The 22,264-nt window shown below is 49.6% G+C and overlaps 1 protein-coding gene across 1 annotated transcript; it reads left to right on the top strand.

The window, feature by feature from the left end:
- Window positions 1-731: 731 nt before the first annotated feature.
- Window positions 732-1,595, top strand: LOC119440796 (uncharacterized). The gene has a single exon (XM_037705673.2). The coding sequence runs from the start codon at window positions 741-743 to the stop codon at window positions 1,593-1,595; it is 855 nt and encodes a 284-aa protein (XP_037561601.1). The 5' UTR covers window positions 732-740.
- Window positions 1,596-22,264: the final 20,669 nt, after the last annotated feature.

The raw sequence follows: 22,264 nt of genomic DNA on the forward strand, positions 1-22,264 counted from the left end.
ACATTGGTAACCGACCTATTCCACGGAAATCTACTATCCGAATACTGGGTATGCACCCAGACGAGAACTCCACAGCGAGCACTTGGTTCTAACGAGTTAAGAAGACCAGCAAACAAATCCTGCACACTTTACGCAGAATCTCTAACCACACCCGTGGAGTAAACGAACGTGAAATGCGGCAGTTCGTGCAAGCTTTTCTTGTTTCCCATATCATGTATAGGCTGCCGTATCATCCAGTCAACCGCACACAGATGCTCGCGCTCGATTGGTTACATAACGAAGCCAAACGCATTGTTACTGGACTTCCAAGGTACACACGCTTCGAAGCTCTCAAGAGCTGTAGCAAGCTCAACAACCTGTCCGAGCTCGTCGACATGCACATTTATACACAGGAAATGAGACTTTTCGCCACAAACGCCGGGCGACACACACTCATGCTCCTCGGGTATGACGTCCACGCATTTCCCATTTTGCCCAACAAAACGCCGCCATGGGAAATCACGGCTCTCACCGATGGCAAGCCACTTCCTCTCAATATGGACCCTAATCAGCGAATGCAGCACCTTGCATATGCCAAGAGGCATGCTAAAGCTACGAGTTCACTCCCCTTGACTGAACGCATCGTATACACGGACGCTGCACTTCCTGCAGACGACACTAGTAACACTTGTTATGCAACTGCGTGGTATGACCAGACAAATTAAAATCAGAACCGACGCCATAATATATCAACAGAAGCAATGTACAGCACCCGCGCAGAGCTAATGGCCATCCTAGATTATTTGAAGTGGGCTCTGGCAAGTTCGTCTGAAACTGACCCTGTTCACCATCATGTTGTGTACCCCAACTCCCAGGCTGACCATCGGGCATGCGCTAATGTTCTTTACACAGATCCCGTACTGCAGAAGATCCGGCACCAGGCACGCCTGCTCCACGAATGCGGTCACGATGTTACCATCCACTGGGTCCCCACGCACTGCAGTATCCCCGGAAACGAGCAGGCTCATAGACTGGCGCGCGCTCATCTCCCCACCGCGCTAGCCAGAGCCTCCGATACTCCTTATCCTCTCCTAGCTACCACACCTGAGCTAGCAGATCCGATGGCAGACAAGCATGCGACCAAACAACGACGTGCCGCCTACCTCACAGCAGTGGGCAATCCAATCTATATACCGCCGCTTCCCTCGAAGGTATTCACACGGCGAGAGTCAGTCTTGCTTCGGAGAATTCAGACAGGCGCCCTCCTTACTCCTTTGTTGCTGAACCGTTTCCACAGGGGTGGCACACCACCACCCGTGACTGGGTTCTGTTCCACGTGCAAATGTCGTGCTGATCTCAAACACTTGTGTTGGGAGTTCCCCCTGTACATCCCACCTAGGCTTCGTGTCCTGGCCACCATAAAGCGAAGACCCTGGCCATCTTTTCTCCGGACTTGGGCTTGCCCCATGCCTCCGGACCATGCCATCGAGCTCTGGCGAGCACTATACTCTTGTTTCTCCAGGACCCGGCGGTACCACCGGTCGGCGATCGGCTCTGCGAGAGCCACAAGAGTCATGCGGCCCCCACTTAGCTGCCTCCACGACGTTCGTTATTAAAACGGAGGCAGCCTCACCCTTCCCCTTTGCAATAATACCCCCCCCCCCCCCTTTCCCCCGCAGCGCCCTTGGCGCATTCTAATGTGGGATAAACGTGGTTTCATTCATTCGTGTTATGTCAACTCTGCTGGACGGTTGTTAGAAATTTTTGAAGTGTTCGTTTCCTCTTTCCCTCACTTTTGGGCTGCTTCCCACTGGCCGCTGGCCGCTGGTCACTGTTTGCTGTCTGGCACGATTGGCCGGTCCTGAGTATAGTGCGAACCAGTACTTGATATAGGTAGAGCAATGCGAGGCAGCCCGGGGCCGCCGGTGTCTTTCTAGGCGCAGATGTGAGATCCAGCGCACAAACACGTCTTTGTCGACACACCATCTTCGTCATTTCTTCATCATTTCACCGTCGCCATGCCTTCGTCATTATGTCATCGTCTTCCTTACATCGGCGCCATCCATTTGTTGCCATGCCATCGTCATCTTTCTGTCGTCGTCATTCAGTGGTCGTCAATCCATCGTCGCCTTCGTCATTATGCCGTTGTCATTCTGTCGTTGTCACGCCATCGTTGTCAGGCAGTCGTTGTCATTTCATTGTCATCATGCTGTCGTCGTCATGCAGTCGACGTCATTCTGTAGTCGTCAATTAGTCGTCGTCATTTCTGCGTCGTCATTTCATTGCTGTCGTTCCTTCGTCGTCATATCCGCATATTGATGTGCCACAATATTACGCTGAGTGAGATGTCTGCCGATGAAAATACTCGCATGTTCAAATTGGTCGTATGCTTTGCACTTGCAAATGGTAGCTAAAGTAGAGCAGCGTTTCTCGCGAGCACCAGTAAGAACTTCGCCAAAATCGTTTCTCTCACCTCACAAGTTCCGTGATTTCTTTGCAATGTACTAGTCTCGCCTTGTTTGAGGCGTCAAAAGTTATAACGCTGCATATACACGAGGGAAACATACCATTTGTTCTTTTCTGTGCTTTGTCACGTTTACGGTTGCGTCGTTCAACTCACCCTAAGTGATACTAGTGATACATTAAAAAATTCCGGCAGAACCCATCTCATGATAAATGTAGACGTTAATGTGATTAGCATTTACGCTACGTATAGCGACAAGCTTACGTATTGTCCGATTGGAAAGTACGTGCTGCACATGCAGCATTGGTCACCGTTGAAACATCATCGCAAGATTTGTTCTTCACTAAAGCATTCCTAGTTTTCTAGGCAACGGAAATGAAAAGACAGAGTAAGAAACGTAAGGACTGAAAGTTACGAAAAAAAAAACGAAAAAAAAAAGTAAATAAAAGTTCTCGGTTTTCGCTATAGGTCGATGTGGCAGCTGCTGTCTCTGGCATCCGGACTATTCGCAACGAATGTTTTTACTCGGGTCGGAGAAAGGCAAGTGATCCATCAGCGGACCGCTGTACCGCGTTCTTTGCAGTTCTCGGTATTATTCGTTTACAGATAGAATTCGTGCATTTTTTCTGACCTGCCTTGATGTATGTGGCTCCCCTTCTCCCACTCGCACACCAACTTCGCTCCTTCTCTCTCGGCATGCGTACTTAGGGCAACCTTCCCCAGGTTTTCCGTCGAAATGACTGTCATGAATGCCGCGCATTGAACACTTGAGCAAGTGCCCGCTCTGTTCTTTTCTGCTGCCTGCGTTTGGAGACGCCGCTCTGTGGTTATGAGCGTGAAAAATATATTTGCGTTGCTGTTGTTACCATTTCCTTTTGTTTTCCTGGACATGCACTTCAAACGCTGCGTAAATATTTTCCCACTTCCTTGCTATTGTACTCCACAACGGAAAATTCAAAACGAAGGGGAGCACAATTTCCTATCAACTAAAAAGTGACAATATTTTCTTACCTTATTTTTGCGTCGTTCACTGCCGGAAGTGCTTTTATTTATGCACACTGAACCAACAATAAAGAGTGCCTTTTCGCGCACTCTGCGTCTAGTTTGTTACAGTGTGCTGATTGGCTGTTTATTTTCCTCTCTAGGCCCTCTAATGGTTTCCAGCTTTTGTCCACTCATCTTAGTTTTTTAAAGAAATTGCATTACTCGGCTTGAGCAACACAAACAGGCAAACACAGCCCGCCCACTCTAGTCTTACGCGCTCATAGCCTGTCTCAATCTTTCGACTCACTTTCTCTTGTACGCATTGTGGCGCGTGTGCCAAAACTGCTTGGTCATTGCGGACGAACATTGCTTTGGACTACGGCGTGGCGCGTCTCTCTTCTGCTCTCTTCGAGCGAGAGGACCCGGGACTCTAAGACATTCGCTTCATCTGTCTTCGCTTTTTCCAAGGCACGACAATCGTTGAGAAGCTTTTCTGGCCCGACGGCTGCTGTTTACGCTCCTTGTGTCGCCTCTCACGCTACTGTTTCTTTCTTTATTTTTTTTTTTGTCGAGGCCATTCGTTGGCGTATTTAGTTTTTCTTAACCGATATAGTCTCCGTTTGTACTCTTCAGTATTAGAGCGCTTCCTCAATTCTCTGTGAGCGAGTTTGTGCTGTGTCGATCTGTCATGGCAAGGCCAGCTTCATAATCCCTTCATTTTGTCTTTTGCTGTTGACCCAGTTCTGCGGTGTTTTGTGTCCCACTTTAGGAGTACTCTAGAAGATGGGCCTTCATTCCTGATTCCACATCACGGCACTTCAACGCACGGTCTGCTGCCGCCCTGTACGGTTCTTCCAGCGTCTCAACAATCTGAAATGCTCTTCCTCCTACATTTTGTTTTTGTTTTAACCTTCTTTTTTTTCTGTTCAAATGTGTGAGACTTCGAGGGTTGTTGGGCCCACAATGGAGATACTGCTTCTTCCTGTTTTATTGCAAGTGGTCTCGACTGTAAAAAAAAAAGAAAAAAAAAACCCTCCCCTTTGTAACTTGCTCCCTTGTACAAGTTTTCAGGTGTAGGCTGAAGTATGATGTGAAGAAAACAATATTTCAAATATTTGTTTGAATGCAACGAAAGCAAGTTCTTCTAGCACAGTCAATCCTGTTAACAGCAGCCGCAAAATGCTCGTGCTTGCCAAAGAAAACAGTGCTGCCACCGTATCGAATGCCCCTTGATACTCGTCGTCGTAGTAGTAGAAATAGGAGCAGGCAAAATCCCCCAAAGTTCCAAACTTTTCGTTTTTTCGCTGGCTTTGTCCGCACTATTTAGACACGGCTGAATGTACTTCGCCTGCGGCTAAATCGACACTGATGAACTCATTAAAAATTAAACGTATATAACGCAATGTTGGTGGCTTATCGAGGCACCGGCTACTCATATGCCGCGACATGCGATAAAAAGAGACACACTTTGGAAAGTATAAATTGAGCCACAGCAATACAAATACACCCGAGGTCGAGTTTACGCGAACATTTCATAAGTAGTGACACACAAGTCACAAGTGCGCAAGCGAAGTTCATAATCTCAAGCATTACATGGGCTTTTCTACTTTTTCTTTATTGAATAGCTTAAGTAGGTGTGAGAGAAAAATCAGCGAGCATCGCAGCGAGCATTGCGAGCTATCGCCTGAGAGTGCGATGTGGCATCGCTACATAGCCCAGTCACGAGAATTTGTGCAACAGAAAGCCTTACCGTCGAATAATAAATCATTTTAAATGTCACTTGTACTCGCCAACATATTCATTTGGCTCCGCGATCCCTGCTTAATCAGACATGTTAAGATAATCAATTATGACCATGATGTGAATCGTGCTTGAAGAAAGTTTATTTCTAAAAGAAAATGTGTATATCGCTCTTCAGGTGCCGCAGTAGTCTGATAAGAGAAGCTCATATACGCGTGGGGTTTTAGAAATGATCGGGGTGCTCGCCAGTTGGTTGTTCGCAGGTTGAGCGCTACATGTATTCATATTTCTAAGATAAAGAAAAAAAAAAGGGGGGGGGGGAGGTGATTATGCCTATACTCTTGTCCTTCTCATGAGAAAAAAATTGTACGAGTAACTATATAGTATCGAATTTGATGCCCGAATACTCCCGATGTTGCGTTCATGTTCCGCGATTCACCGGAATTAGGAAGCAGCTCGCAGTACAAATTTGGTTTGAGCGCATTGGTCACAAGGGAAGCAGGCTGCCGCTCCGCGGTGAAGTGATTCTGATCAGTGGCACTACATAATAAGTTACTAGGGCTCTTTCCTTGAGCTTTTGGACACGTACTACAGGCCAGTATAGTTCAGAAATAAACCATCAATCGCCAGCTAAGCGATATGCTTCACCAGAGCAGTTGCGCAAGTTTGCCGAGAGAATTTAAAAATATTTCATTTTCCCTTTATGAGGTGGCACTGACCTAATTATGAAATGCAGCGCTTTACATTACCGCACAACGAACCCAGACCGGGATGAATTGTTTTTGTTAACCTTTGAAAACTTGTGCGAGAAACTGCGAAGCGAACTACTCTCCCTCTACGCCGCATTGGAAAGGGAAATAATGCTGTCTTGCGAAAGGCGCAGTATTTAACAAAGCAGACCATAAACCGAGTCTACCTGACTTGGTTTCTGCAGTTGTGGAGCATGCACTGGGTTTATAATTCAATCTGCACATTGTTCAATCATGTTTATTGTGTTTGTTTACCATGCAGTTCAGTTTATGCTACCACTCATGACTCGTCAGTTTCGAAGGCTTTGTGGACCAAATAGACGAAGGGCGTCCCCAGATCAGCTAGCCCTATACAGCAGTGGGGCGCGGAAACACGACACAGATGGGGAACCGCAGGGAGGCGAGAGGCCATAACAAACAAAATGTTATTTCCTTTAATTAGGCATTAGCACGCGCCATCTTGCCAATATGCTGACATGTGCTCGTACTGCTGACAGTTATTGCTGTCAGGTGCTCGTACGGAGCAGAAGGAAAGCGATAGTGCGACGCCCGTCACTTCGGCGTATACACTTTTCCCTCATGCGCTCGCGCGGCCGTTGGTGGCGCTTGCGAGTGCAGCCCGATAACACAAAGTACGACAACACAAACGGGCCTTGCTATTTGAGGCTCGAGCTGGTTACCTAACACAAAAACACACCGGAGAAAGTATTCGGAACTAGATTAGGCGTGTGTATGCTGCAGCAAGAATCCGGAGACCACTCAGTCCATCCTAATGGAATGCGAAGGGGTTCACCCAGTGAGGGCCGTAGGTAACGTACACCTTCCAGAATCGCCTGCATTTAAAGTGGATGGAAGCATCAACCGGCCAGCAGTCGAGATAAGCAAGAGACGGTTAGAGTATCGGTGGAAAAAAATCGTCGGCCCTTCTATCCGTGAAAATGGATGATAAGCGAAGCTTGTCCCTTTATACCTAACCGTCCCCTTTGCCATCAACTTTATGTTTACTGGAATGTGCCCTTGTGATTAACGAGATGTACGTTGTGTGGATACTGGTGACATCAATGAAGGCAAGTTGGCAGTGAAACACATGTTTATTGAACATCGGAAACTTCACCGGTTAATTTTTTGTGAGTAAGTACAGTAGCCTTATGATCGCTGTGGTATACTGAAAGGGGTTCGGTCATCTCGATGTCACACATGTCGTTTGAAAATACCATATGTCGATGTCTCGAGTTTGCTCGGCGGAGTGGTTAGCAGCATTCGCCCGCCCCCATTGCCGCTTGCGATTCTTCAAAATTAAAATGCTTCAAAATTAAATTTGGTCGCCGGGTGGTCGCGCGCACCATATCTTGAAAGTGATCTGCAACACGGCTCCTACCTTTGTATGCGCCGTGCTTTCGCCGCTCAGTTTCCGTTGAAGTGATAGACCGTATGAACCTTCGCTTGCTGTTGCTGGCGCGCTTGCTCACGCCAGCGTTTTGACAGCGGTTGTGTGCGGTCACACAAACAACGCGCTGAACTATTGTCGACGGCGGCGCCGTTTTGCCCGCGTTCGCACCGAACGCGCATGGCGTTGGTGGCGTGTTTATGAAGAACGTGCCAACCTTTGCCGTACACCCTATGGCGGTGTACCGTAGCGACCGTAAGGCCATGGTCCCTGTGGTCACTAAATAAATGAAAACCACCGGATCATATATATATTTCTCATTCTTGAACAGTTCAAATAACCAATTACACACACCATCACATCTTAATATTCATAATTGGAAATACATAATTCCCACCATAGTACAGCTTCGCTGGTCTTCCATCTCCACCCCAGTGGAAGGGCTGACAGTTTTTTAGGAGCGAAGCTCCTTATAGCGGCACTCGTTCCGTCCCCGTCGTAGTAGTAGTAGTGTGTAACCAGTCTGAGAAAAATGAGAAAAAAAATTCCGAAGTTGTGTCCGTAGCGCGGAATCGAACCAGGGACCCCTCGCTTCCGAGCGCGCGGCGTTACCCCACTACGCCACGAAGCGCACATAGACACACGCACCACGATGGCAATAAATACCCAACATTAACGAAAGGCCGCGTTTCTAGCGCGTTTCTAACGCGTTTGTGCTAGCGCGTTACGGCCCATGTAAGAAGCTGGTGTAAGACGCTGTGGCCTCTCCGCCTTACCTTCAACGCGTTTCGAACGCGCTGCCCAAGGCGGTGGCAAGTCAAGTTCAAGTCGAGGAGCGTTTATGAATACGGGGGGTATACTCTCTCAGCAGTCATGTGATGGCGTCGGCAAACGCGGTGCACGTTCCGGCATGTGTAAATGGCTGCGTAAGACGCTGTGGCCGCTCCCCCTTACTAGAGAGTACTGCACGTTTCTAACGCGTTTGTGCTAGCGTCCCCTTAAGCGGGAGATCCGATGATTCCCTCCGGAGCTTCGCCCACTCATCATCATTCACCCCGTGGATATGCTGTGATTTTTTTCCCCCGCGCGTTCCTTGTCCACGCAAGCTCTCGCCTGTGTTCTAACTGTGCCTCGATGATGCCAAATCAAAGCGCGCCAAGCGTCTCAACGCTCTGCTTGCCCGCGAGGAGTTATAACTCGAAGGACCGCTCAGCGGCGTTCGATTGGACATTAATGCTTTTAGGGGCGAAGCTCCTTAGGGTCGAGCCTTCTCCCTCGTCGCGCCGTCGTAGCCACGCTAGTACTCGCCGCTCCCGCTAGAGGCGCAGCTGTGCTCTCTTTCTCGTTCCCGACGCGTTCACTCTCTGTAGGGGCGCTGCTGTGCACAAGGGCGTTCGTTTAATATTCTCTTTCTCGTTCCCGACGCGTGTGCACTCTCTCTCTCTCTCTCGTCCGTAGCTAGGGGCGCTGCGGTGCACAAGAGCGTTCGTTCCCAACGCGCGCTCTCTCTCTCTCTCTCATCCGTAGTTAGGGGCGCTGCGGTGCACAAGGGCGTTCGTTCCCGACGCGCGCTCTCTTTCTCTCTCGTCCGTAGCTCTGGTTTACCCGAATGATCCCCCGGTGCTTCGCCCACTCATCATCATTCACGTCATAGATATGCGGTGATTTTTTTTATTTTATACACTCTTGACGTGGCGCCACCTCGTCCCCATTGGCTATGCCGTCACGTGCCCAATGACGCATGAACTAGAACCAGGATAAGTAGTGACTAGGCCACACCTTTAGTGTGACGTGACGTGTGCCATGACGCATGCACTAGGCACACATTTAGTCAATCCATTAGTCAACCAGAAGCGTGGAGCTGCCGTGGCGTGGGGGAGCATGCTCGTTTTGCACCACGGAGACCCACATTCGATTCTCATCAATTTTCTTTATTTTCTCTTCAAAGCTATTGATTTACTTTGTTTACAGGAGCCTCCCTGAGATATTTAACGGCAATCCGAGAATCTTCGACGTTTTTTTAAGCTTTGCGCCGTCAGCCATTTTTGGTACCATCGCTCGGTGGCGACACCGACGAAGCCAGATTTTCGCGTAGTGGGGCATATAATGCGTTAATGCGTTCGCCGCATATAATAAGCCCGAGCCCGGCCCGAGCCCGACTCGAAACCGGCCCGAACCCGGCCCGAGACCGAAAAATACATGTTTTTCAGAGTTGAGAAGCCCGAGAATAACTCGCAGACAGCCCGAGCCCGGCCCGGGCCTGCGTCAAAAAACCCGAGCCCGGCCCGGGCCCGGGTCAAAAAGCACACACCGTGCCCGAGCCCGGCCCGAGCCCGTGAAAAAACTCCTCTACCGGGCCCGGCCCGGCCCCGGGCTTTCGGGTAAGCCCGAGCCCGTGCAGTGCTCTAGCACGTATTGAGCAACTGAAATCTGTATCGGGAGTTTTTCACGTTGCTCTACAGTGTTCTAATTCACACTTTTCATCTAATTATATTATTTCAGAGGTTGAATAATTACCCGCCATGGTTTCTCAGTGGCTATGGTGTTGGGCTGCTGAGCACGAGGTCGCGGGATCGAATCCCGGCCACGGCGGCCGCATTTCGATGGGGGCGAAATGCGAAAACACCCGTGTACTTAGATTTAGGTGCACGTTAAAGAACCCCAGGTGGTCCAAATTTCCGGAGTCCCCCACTACGGCGTGCCTCATAATCAGAACTGGTTTTGGCACGTAAAACCCCATAATTTAATTTTAATTTAAGGTTGAATAATTATTTAGATTAATTCTGTGATTAGGCGTAATGCAAAAATAATCTGAGTATCTCCAAGCGATGGCAAACAACATTACCTCGGTTCTGTCCAGCTACGTTGCAGTTGCATATTCTTAAATCTTGGTGCATGATAGTTGGGACGCCCTGTATATCAAACGTCCAGAGAGGAAGAGAAACAGAGGAAACTCAAATGGAGGCAGTAAACTAAATCAAGCGGGAAATTCATTACGCGACACAAGCAATGGACGACGGCATTATCGTGTGTGTCACAAGCGTGTCTGCATAAAAACCCTTTATACCGGCAACGAGACAGTGTAAATGAAGTCGTTTTATACCTATATTAAGGCACGCATATAGCCGGTACTCTGCTGGAGTCGTGAACGGCCACTTACCGTTATCCTTGAAAATTGTTACAGTCTCAGCATTCTAGCACTGCTCACCAATGGCACTGAGACATGGCAGATGACAAAGAAACCAGAGAAGAAACTAAGATCACGCAACGAGCGATAACACGAAAACTGGTGAGGCTTAACGTTAAGAGCCTGGAAGACAGTAATTGACTAGAAATACAAGCAGTTGTATAGCTGATACAAAAAAATGTCACAGTTTCGCCCTAAGGGCGAAGCAATGAATGCGATAGCAACACAGCAATGTCATACGAAGTAAGGTGAGCGGCTTTGGTAGCAACAACACGCAGAACTGTTGTCGACGCCATCGGCGTTTTGCCCGCGTTAGCTCAAAACGCGTGCGGCGTTGGTGACTGTTGCTGGAGCCTCTGATATAAATAGGCACTTGGTGCCGCAGCTAAACGTCGCCTCCCTTCCCTCCCCCTCCCCCACGGCCTCTCGCGCGTCCGAAGAAGGCGCGTTTGCTCTACATATATGGTGATTGTAAAGGAGAAAAGAGACGCCTACTTCTGCAGCCCTTAAGCGAGCACGGCGCAAAACGCGCGTTTGTTCTCCGCCGTGCGTTCACTCCCCGTGAAAGACGCGCCCCTCGCGCCCTTTCACTCGCACATACAGCGTTCGGCGCGCGGCGACGATTTCATCTCCAAATGACGTCATACGGAACCTCACGGCGACGGCGACGGCGACGGCGACGGCGACGGCGACGCCGACGGCAGAAATCTGCTTTTGAGTGTCCATATAATTGCTATCGCAATAATAAGGCTAAGCAGAAGAAGTGTAGTTGCAAGTAGGGCGTGAAATGAGGTGGTCAATTAGATTAATGCAATAGGGAGGTGCTGTCGAGGTTGGCAGTAGATATATGTGTTGTAGTCAAATGTGTAAATTTGCGTGTATATCATGGAGTCGTCTAGTGCAGGCATCTGGGAGGGTCCTACTAGTTCAACGGTTTTATGTAGTTGATGTGATCATGACGCTGCATTGGGACAGAGACCATAAGGTGAAGTGGAAGGTAAAGGGGAAGAGAGAGCGGAGTGGTTACATGGGCACACTCTGCACAAGTGACTGCCAGCATTGTTGCATTGACTTACACAATGGCGGGAATCGCGCGTCTGAAAATTGCTCTTCAGTCACGCTGCCGCGTTTTCAGAACCAACGATAACTAAAGCATATACTTCTTGATGCACGTACGTCCGGCACGGCAGTCGTCATCGTAAGCTGGACCAAGAACGGATATATATAGAAATAAAAAGCAGGAACACGGGACCAGGCGTCAGCCCGGTTGGCGACTCTGCCCTGTGGGAACTGGGAAAAAGGAGCAACAAATTAAAAGAACAGAAAGTTAACACTTGATGTGCAGTGTAATCGGCCACGTAATGAAATTATCAGCGCTCACCTTCTCTGTGAATGTTACCGCTTCAGTGCGCCCAGGAAAGAACTTTCAAGAGTGTTAGATAGACTTGACAAACACCCTTTGTCGGAGGAAAAAGTCCTGGGACACTGGTTGAGACCGTCTTCAGCACAGAAGGCTTTGAAAGCATTGTTTCACGTCTTGCGGAGAACTTGTCTTAGAGACAGAGTATAAGCAGTGTCGTATTCTCCTTCCTTTTATTGCGATAGCAATTATATGGACACTTCAAGCGGATTTCTGCCGTCACCGTCGTCGTCGCCGTGAGGTTCTGTATAAAGTCCAAGGGCGATAAAATCGTCGGCGCGCGCCGTATGTGCGAGGGAAAGCGCGCGGGGGACGCGCGCTATCATGGAAAGCGAACGCACGGCGGCGAGCAAATGCGACTTCCGTCGCGAGAAAAGCCGTGGGGTTATGGGAGGGAGGGAGGGAGGGAGGGGGGACGACGCTGTGCTGCGGCACCAAATGCGTATCTTGCAACCGGGCGCAAGGGGAACTGGCCACTCAATTTCCCATGCGAAAGGAGGAGAGCGGGAAGGCAGCGCGGGAGGGAGGGGGGGGGAGCTTCTACTCTGCCAACAACTGCGCTTTGCGCCGGTGCGGCCTGTCGCGCGCACCGTATCTTGAAAGCGATCTCCACACGGCTCTGACCTTTGTATGCGCTGTGCATTCGCCGCTCACTTTCTGTTGAAGCGATAGACCACACGAACCTTCGCTTGCTGCGGCGGCTGCTCTTGCTGCCGGCGTTTTGACAGTGGTTGTCTGTGGTCATCGAGTGTGATCTATTCATGTTTGCTTGTGCGCGCTGACACCACGCTTGTTAATTCAATTAGTAAGCGAATGTGTCCAAGTTTATGCAGCCGGTAAAACTACTATCCCCACTTCGAATAGCTCTCTAATAATTTGCTATCGCAAGTGATGCTTCGCCTTTCGGGCGAAACTGTGACATTTTTTTAAACAGCGGAGCTGTTCGTAGTCGAGCGTGCGCCGTCGATGACGGCCGCCGTCACGCAGGAGCAGATCCGGAGAGGTCACGTGACCAGGAGAGGATGAGAGTCGCGCCGGGGGAGGTCAGGTCATGTGACCAGCAGATTAGGAGAAGTGCGCTGAGAAGGAGGCGACCAATGAGAGGGCGTGCGCTTGAAGGAGGAGCCCACAGCGAAGCTGTGCGTTCGCGGCCGCTCGGCTGGCCCGAACAGCGCTACTTGCGGGGGATGGGACGCACGGCTTCCACGGGCGACGACGTTCCTAATGCGTTGCGCGTTTTTTGCAATGTCTTTTTTCTATTATCTTTTATTCTCCTTACACCTATTCCTCCGCACAAGGTAGGCAGCCGGTCTGAGAACTGGCTAACCTCCTTGTCTTTCCGTCTATTCCTCCTTCCTTCCTCAGCGCTGTGCCACAGAATGTCCCGACAGCGTCCATTCGTCATTTCAGGTTTGGCATCATTGTTGAGGTGGTTTGGCATCATTGTTGAGGCGCTGACGATGACCTGACATTCTCACAGAATGAAACGACACTCTCCTCAAGAAGGAGAGTATAAATTTACATCACGTCTGTAATTATTTGCCCCTTTATTAAGTGCAGCAAAAATACAATTATATGTTGCAAGACCGTAGAGGCTTGGGCTAGTCGGTACATACTCAGTGATGTACCAGTGATGCGCAGTGATATACCCTTCTTTTCTTTCTTTTTTCTTTTTTGGTATATATGTGTTCCTTTCTGAATAAAGAATTCAGTCGTCTGTCAGCGCTGGTGTGTGTCCCCCTTCTTGTCTTCTTGTCGTGCTTTTTAGCGCTGTTTTCCCTTTCGACAATTATATGTATGTACGGCAAAGTGGACCCGCTACAGATGTAGCGGGTCCACTTTGGTCGACGTAATCAAGTTTTTTTTGGAGCACATTGCAGCATCACGGTGCCACATTTATAAGTGACACACAAAAATCTATGCAAATAATTGAGAGAAGCTTCCTTTTATTGCGTCGCATGGTTGAATAGTAGCTGTTGAATAGCGTGTGGTTGAATAGTAGATGTAATAGAAAAATATTAAATCTTCAGACGTAGAAGCAGACTGTACACTGTAGAACGAAGGACGAAACGCAGAAAAAAGCAGTGAGACTCGAAAACTAAATAAAGAAACATGCATAAATCGTGTTCTTCTGTCCCTGACATCCTTAGAAATTCTGACCATTCGGCCGTGAATAAAGCAAGACAGCTCAACTGCAATTAACGATCATCTCGATTTTCTAATTAGGTAGAAGTTACGAGCTTCGTTTCTCTCTGGGAGGAGGCGAGCCGGAGACGGGAGCGTGGAAATTAGTGAGCTAAAGCTGGCTGAAAGAACAAATTGCACAACTCGGCCGATTCTACTGGGTAGAATAATCAGCCTAAATAAATTAAAGGCGCCGCGTCAGACTTTTCTGCAATTACGCCCACAAATAGCGGCGCGAGCTTTTTGCGCATCCTTCGTTTGAAGATCTAGATTAAATAGCTACGCCGTATTCCATTACTGTTTCATCTTTTACAGCGAAGCTGTTAAGGCTCACCCTTCGATGGTCGCGTCCGGCTGTAGAAAAAAAAAAAAATTGCCCCCACCTCCCCGAAGGGAATCGTGAGAAAATGCGAATGCATTTCTTGCGCCGAGAGTACACGGTGTAGTAATTTTAATGGCGTAAATTAATGACGAGACGAGGATTTATACCGTAACCATTTATTTACACATTCGATCAGCACCTGTTTGTGTTGTCATTGTACCTGACGGCCATAATCACAGCCTTGTGGTCGCTAAAGTGTACAGTCAAAGGGTCTTGGGCACGCTCAGATTGTTGTCGAACCACAACCGATCGCAAACCTTGCAGCTGTGACCAAAGCTGTGGTCCTCGAAGTCGCGCTTGAAACGGGCGTCCGGCTGCGTAAACTGCCGAGCGCGCGCCGCCGCTTGCGTGGCGCGATCAAGAGCGCGGGCGGCAGCGGGATCAGCCTGTCGTCGTTGCCGCTTCGACTCGGCCTCGCTCCGCTTCACTCGAGGATCGGCGGCTCGCCGTTGACGTTTCTCCGCCGCGTCTCGAACACAAACTTGACGTCTCACAGTGGCGTATCGAGCACACATTTCCGGATCTTCGGCTCGGCGTTGGTGTTTCGCAGCGGCTTCCCGAGCACGGAGTTCGGTATCGGCAGCTCGCTTCGCTCGCTTGCGTTCGGCATCACGCGCTCTTCGCTTCGCAGCCTTGTCTTCCGCTTCTCCTCCGGTTGATGATGACGTTGAAGCTACTGCAGTGACGTCACCTCCAGCGAGAGGTGTAATGCTCGGGTTGGATTGTATTACACTTCTTGCTAGGGGTACCGTTGCCGTCAGACATTCGCCTTCATCCGACTTCTGCCATCCCCTTGAGAGGTGCCCAGCCAGCGAACGGTCGAGAGTGAGGCGCTAGCTTCACTCCATTTATATATACGTGCGAGCGAGCGAACGGGAGAGCGGGGCGCAGGGAGGAGAGAGAACGAACGGCGAGAGAAGGAGCGGCGAAGCACTGCACCTACCCTCTCCGACACTCTCTCCACACGCGCGGGAGCTCCGCCGAGTTCCCGCGATGCGAGCGCCCTCACACTCCAGAGCGCGCTCCTCCTCTCCACTCACTCTCCGCTACTCCGCCTTCACTAGTTGCTCCGGTTGCTAGGGGCGAGGATAAGCGCGCGCGCCCGCAGCTGTTGCTATGGGAGAGGGAGTGAGAGCGGAGAGATAACACCTGCCGGTGCGCGGACACCGACAGACGCCTGACATGCCCCGACTAAGAAATGCATTCGCATTTAAAAACTCTCATTGGCCGTATGCTGTATGTGCGAGTGAGAGCGTGCGAGGGCGAGGGACGCGCGCTTTCACGGGGAGCAAACGCACGGCGGAGAGCAAACGCGACTTATGTGCGAGTGAAAGCGCGCGAAGGCAAGGGGCGCACGCTTTCACGGGGAGTGAACGTACGGCGGAGAGCAAGCGCGACTTCCCAATGGAAGGGGAGCGGTGGGCGAGGAGGGCATCGAGGCACCCTAGACAGTGCTACGGTGGCTAGAATGCTAGCCACTGTAACAGTGCGCGTGCGTGCCCGCTCTCCCACTGCGGCGCATGCGCGCAGCCCTGCCGGCCTCTGCCGCCTGTGCCGCGAACTCTCTCTGGGTGGTGGTGGTGAATTCTTTATTTCGCCCAAAAAGAGGGGACCAGTCCAAGGACCGGTTGCGCTGGCTTAGAGGAGGTCTCCCACGACTCTGGGGTGTTTGTTTTGTCTGTGTTGTAATGGGTACAAGCCAACGCCATGTGTATGAGAGTGGCCGGAGCTGAGCAGTGTTTGCACCGAGGCGTTATTTGTTGCGGAAAGATTTTACTATATAAGAGGGGGTGTGGGAAGCTGCCTGTTTGTAGTTTGCGCCATTGGACGGCCTCGCGCCTTGTTAGATCACGGTGTGCGGGAGGATATATGCATCTTCCGAGTCGGTAGTACTGGAGGATGTCCGTGTAAGTGGTGAGTAGAGAAATCTCTCTGGGCTCTCGCCCGCACAGAACCGCTGTCAAAACGCTGGCTACGTGACGGAACGGCTGAACGCCGTTGTCGACACTGTTAGAAACTCTCTGGGCTCTCGCCCGCCTATCTCCTAACAGTGTCGACAACGGCGTTCAGCCGTTCCGTCACGTAGCCAGCGTTTTGACAGCGGTTGTGTGCGGTCACACAAACAACCCGCACAACTGTTGTCGACGGCGGCGGCGTTTTGCCCGCGTTCGCACCGAACGCGCGCGGCGTTGTTAACGTGTTTATGAAGAACGTGCCAACCTTTGCCGTGCACCCTATGGCGGTGTACCGTAGCGACCATAAGGCCATGGTCCCTGTGGTCACTAAATAAGTGAAAACCATCGAATCATATATATTTCTCATTCTTTATTAGTTCAAATAACCAATTACACAATCACATCTTAGTAGTCGTAATGGGAAATACATAATTCCCACCATAGTACAGTTTCACTGGTCTTCCATCTCCACCCCAATGGAATGGCTGACAGTTTTTTCGTTTGTCTTTTACCAGTCGTATTTAGTCTCTAAGAAAAGTGCGCTCACAAAAATGAAAAAAAAAAGCCGTTTGGAAAGCGCCTCGGTAATTAATTGCAGGCAATGTGGCAGCTCACGTTAAGCAAACGTGCAATCAATGCGCACGAAGAGCTGGTACCGAAAACTTGCAGACAACGAGGAATTACACTTGATAAGAGTCTGTGCGGCGACGACATAACCTCGGCGTCGTTGTCATGCGTTCGCAATCTTGTTGACGCTATCGGCTTCGTGTCCTCCAAATGGCACTGCAACATTCCCGCCACGATGGCGATTTGTGGCGTTTTTCTGTTGAGAACGAGGTCGGTGGTACGATTCCCGGCCGATTCCTATGCGGGAGTCTTTCATTTTATGTTTTCATATGTTTTGTTTGGGCGTGGATGCGTCGAGCAGAGGTAGAACACCCGGCTTCTAATCTGAAGGTCATAAGCTCGAATCCTTTTCCAGTCCCCTACATTTTCAATCATGGAGTGGCGCCTGAGACAGGCAAAAAAATTGCCGAGAGCTAGTGGGCTATACTAGTCAGGGTGCAACCAAATTAGGAAGGCCCACTAAGCTTCAACAAGGTCACTCTCCCACCAGAACAGAATTGGCCTCCATAGTGCAGTATTCGGCCACTACCTGCCTCATGACTCCTACAATTAACCCATGGCGCTCAGTCCCCAGCGGCTGCGGAGCACCTGCCCAAGTTGGCGGTCAGACCTGCGACGCGGCAGAAGGTACTAAGAATCTCTGGGTCCGAACAGGCCGCCACTGGAAACTGAACCTGGTGACGTTCAACACGCGCACCCTCTCGAGTGAGGCTAGCTTAGCAGGGCTGCTTGAGGAATTATCAGGGATTGCCTGGTATATTATTAGCCTGAGCGAGGTAAGAAGAACAGGTGAGGCTTATACAGTGCTTACTAACGGCCACGTCCTCTGCTACAGAGGTCTTCCAGATAAGAGAGAATTCGGGGTAGGATTTCTAGTCTATAAGGACATAGCGAGCAACATTGATGAATTCTACAGCATTAATGAGAGGGTAGCAGTCATCATAATAAAGCTGAATAGGAGGTATAGAATGGAGGTAGTACAAGCCTACACCCCAACCTCCAGTCACGATGATGAATAAATAGAACTGTTTGGTGAAGACGTTGAATTAGCGATGAGAAAGGAGCCAACTCAGTATACTGTAGTCATGGGCGACTTCAATGCAAAGGTGGGGAAAAGGAAGGCTGGTGAGCAAGCAATTGGAAACTATGGTATCGATTCTAGGAACACTAGAGGAGAGATGTTGGTAGAATTCGCGGATAGGAATAGGCCCCGAATAATGAATACCTTCATCAGGAAGCACAGCAACAGGAAGTGTTCTCACTGCCGATCCCAGCAAAGTATTAGGGTAAATGGTAGAGGTCTAGGATTTATTTCAATTTGAAGAGAGTAAGGCTACGTTCACACTTGGTCTCGAAGCAGGCGGAAGCGGCAAAAACTTCTAAAAATCCGCCCGCCTAGGCGGCGAAGCGGGCGGAAAACCAGGCGGAAAGCAAAATCGGTCTCGGACCGATTTTTTCGCCATGGCGAGGCGGAATCGCGGCGGAAAGTCGTTCCGCTCGGCCGGAAGCTCCACTAGCATGTAAACATCCGGTCGTAAAATTGTACATGGCACCAAAAGTGTAGGCTGCGATGGTGCTCGACGCGATCTAGATCCACCACTTTCTCTATACGACAAGAGTGGTACTAAAACGTACTGTCAGCAATACTCGCGATAGTATTCAACGTCGCGCAACCGGAGGTGCAGCAACGAAGCCTTGGGGTGACCCAACGTCTCGCGCTTTTGCAAAGCTGGGCGAACCCACCACAGCCGCTTCCGAGGTGTCCGCTCCTTCCGTTTATTCATTGTCCATTTCTAGGAAACTAGTAGGTAGAAGTATAAAAAACAATTTCTTCGCCCACTTCTGTGGCAGAAAGAAGTTGGGCAGATTCCTCGTTGGCGCTCCGCAATTCTCCTCGCAGGGGCGCGGTATGTTGCAAAAGTCGCAGGGCGCTTTTTTCGTTGCGCGGTGGTTTTCTCGTCGCGACAATAGATTGGGAGCATAGGTCTCAGGTCTCATGTAGGACGCGCAGGCTTCGTCGAGCCCCAACACAAGGGCCAGCCCGGGTTCTGGCTTTGGTGTACTGGAGGCGCCGCCAATAATACGAAATGATGAAATGTTATTACAACCTGTAAATAAAAGCTATTAAAGAAATATAATCACGCCTCGCCACCAACCTGCGACTCAGCGCCACCGTGCCCGTGTGAGGAGAATTACGGAACGCCAACGAGGAATTTACCGAAGGTCGCAGATGACACGCGAAGTTGCGCGAAATGAACACTTTTGATGACAAGTGGGACAATGAATGAACATACCGCTCGAAATGGTGCGATAATGAGCGCCACCACGCCAACAAACGTACGCAGACTAGATGGATGTGGGCGAAAGCGGCAGCGGCGGCCGCGGCGGTAGCAAAACAAATGTGAACAACTTGGACATGCGCGGAAAAGATTTTCCGGCCGCTTTGGCTTTTCCGCCCGCTTGCCGCTTCCCAAGTGTGAATGTAGCCTAAGAGTAAAATTAGTCAAGAAGAAACAGGCCAACTTAGACGCAGTAAGGGTAAAAGCAGACCAATTGAGGCTGGTGCTCGCAAACACGTATGCTTTAGAACAGAAAGATGAAGAAAACATTGCGGTAATGAATGAAACCGTAACTAGGCTGATCTTAGAAGCAGCACTTGAAGTTGGAGGTAAGGCACCGAGGCAAGCAGTCGGTAAGCTCTCCCAAGTAACAAAAGACCTATTAAAGAAACGACAAAGCATGAAAGTGTCAAACTGATGAGGTCACAAAGAATTCGCTGAACTGTCGAAACTGATCAACAAGAAGAGAGTAAGTGATATTCTAAATTATGACGTGGGAATGATTGAGGAAGCCGTAAAATATGGACGCAGCATGAAATCAGTAGAAAACTTGGCATTAGACAAGGCAAGATGTATGCACTGAAAGATAAGCAGGGTAATATCATGAGCAATTATAATATGGTAATATTAGGGTAATATCATCAGGCACCATGCTTGAAAAGCTTGCCGCAGTTTATACGCAATGCCTCATGACTTCAAGTGTACCAGAGAACTGGAAGAATGCCAACATTATACTAATCCATAAAAAGGGAGACATTAGAGACCTGAAAAATTATAGGCACATTAGCTTGCTTTCAGTATTGTATAAAATAATCGCCAAGATAATTTCCTATAGAATCAGGGCAACGCTTGACTTCAATCAACCAAGAGAACAGGCTGGCTTCAGGAAGGGATATTCTACAATGAATAACATCTATGTCATCAATCAGGTAATCGAGAAATCTGCGGAGCAAAATAAACCTCTCCATATGACTTTCATAGATTATGAAAATGCATTTGATTCAGTAGAGATACCAGCTGTTATAGAGGCATTGCCTAATCAAGGAGTACAGGAGGCATACATGAATATTTTGGCAAATATCTACAAAGATTCTACAGCTACCTTGGTTCTCCACAAGAAAAGTATAAAGTTGCCTATCAAGAAAGGGGTCAGGCAAGGAGACACAATCTCTCCAATGCTATTCACTGCCTGCTTAGAAGAAGTATTCAAACCATTAGACTGGGAAGGCTTAGGAGCAAGGATCAACGGCGAATATCTCAGCAACCTTCGGTTTGAAGATGGCATTGTCCTGTTCAACAACAATGGGGACGAATTACAACAAATGATTGAGAACCTTAACCGAGAAAGTGTAAGAGTGGAGTTGAAGATGAATATGCAGAAGACAAAAATAATGTTCAATAGCCTGGCAAGGGAAGAAGAATTCAGGATTGCCAGTCAGCCTCTAGAGTTTCTAAAGGAGTACGTTTATCTAGGTCAATTATTCACAGGGGACCCTGATCATGAGAAGGAAACTTACAGAAGAATAAAATTGGGCTCAAGTGCACACTGCAGGAATTGCCAAATCCTGACTGGGATCTTATCCCTGTCGCTGAAAAGAAAAGTGTACAATCATTGCATTCTACCGGTACTAACATATGGGGCAGAAACTTGGCGGTTAACGAAGAAGCTCGAGAACAAGTTAAGGACCGCACAAAGAGCGATGGAACGAAAAATAGTACGCATAACGTTAAGAGACAGGAAGAGAGCGGTGTGGATCAGAGAGGGAACTGGAATAGCGGATATTCTAGTTGACGTTAAGCGAAAGAAATGACGGTGAGCAGGCCATGTAATGCGTAGGGTAGATAGCCGGTGGGCCATTAGAGTTTAGAGTATTGCACGGGCTCGGGCTTACCCGAAAGCCCGAGCCCGGCCCGGCCCGTGGGCTGGGCCGGGCCGGGTAGCACAGTTCTTTCACGGGCTCGGGCCGGGCTCGGGCACGGCGTGTGCTTTTTGACTCGGGCCCGGGCCGGGCTCGGGTTTTTTGACGCGGGCCCGGGCTGGGCTCGGGCTTTCTGGTGGTGTGCATGCAATGTGCAGCGAGTTATTCTCGGGTGTCTCAACTCTGAAAAACATTATTTTTCCATCTCGGGCCGGGTTCGGGCCGGTTTCGTGTCGGGCTCGGGCCGGGCTCGGGCCTAAGGTAAAGGGGTGGCGGGCCGGGCCGGGCGGGTAACGTAGATTATTTCCGGGCCCGGGCCGGGCCCGGGTCTCGCCATAAACGTTTTGATCGGGCTCGGGCGGGCCGCCCAACGTAAAAACGGGCCCGGGCTGAAAAAATCGGCCCTTGCAGTGCTCTATTAGAGTTACAGAATGGGTGCCAAGAGGAGGGAAGTGCAGTCGAAGATGGCATTAAACTAGGTGGGGTGATGAAATTAGGAAATTTGCAGCTGGACATTCCAATCAGCTAGCGCAAGAAAGGGTGAGTGGAGATTGCAGGGAGGGGCTTTCGTCCTGCAGTGGACATAAGGATAGGCTGATGATGATGATGTTTTGTTTGACGTTCTTTGCCTGTATTATAAGTACCCACTCCTGTATGAGCTTGTGTAGGCTTACTGTAAGAAATTAAAAAAAAAACTATACAAGAACTCTCGTGTACTGTGCTTTGGATACATATACCAGGTGGTCATAATTAACGCGGATTTCTCCACTACGGTGTGCTGCTTTGGGACCCCGTCAATAATTAGGATTACGGCATCGATATTTTCTGATGACATCATCGACTGGTGGATTCAGAGCGCTTTTGGTCGGGCTTATAAAAAACGTAATGTGATGTTAAACTTGTGTTGCGTAAATAAGGGTTCATCATGAGGGAAGTCCAGCGAGGCTC

The sequence above is a fragment of the Dermacentor silvarum genome, chromosome 2 (genome assembly GCF_013339745.2).
Source record: "Dermacentor silvarum isolate Dsil-2018 chromosome 2, BIME_Dsil_1.4, whole genome shotgun sequence".
Taxonomy (NCBI): domain Eukaryota; kingdom Metazoa; phylum Arthropoda; class Arachnida; order Ixodida; family Ixodidae; genus Dermacentor; species Dermacentor silvarum.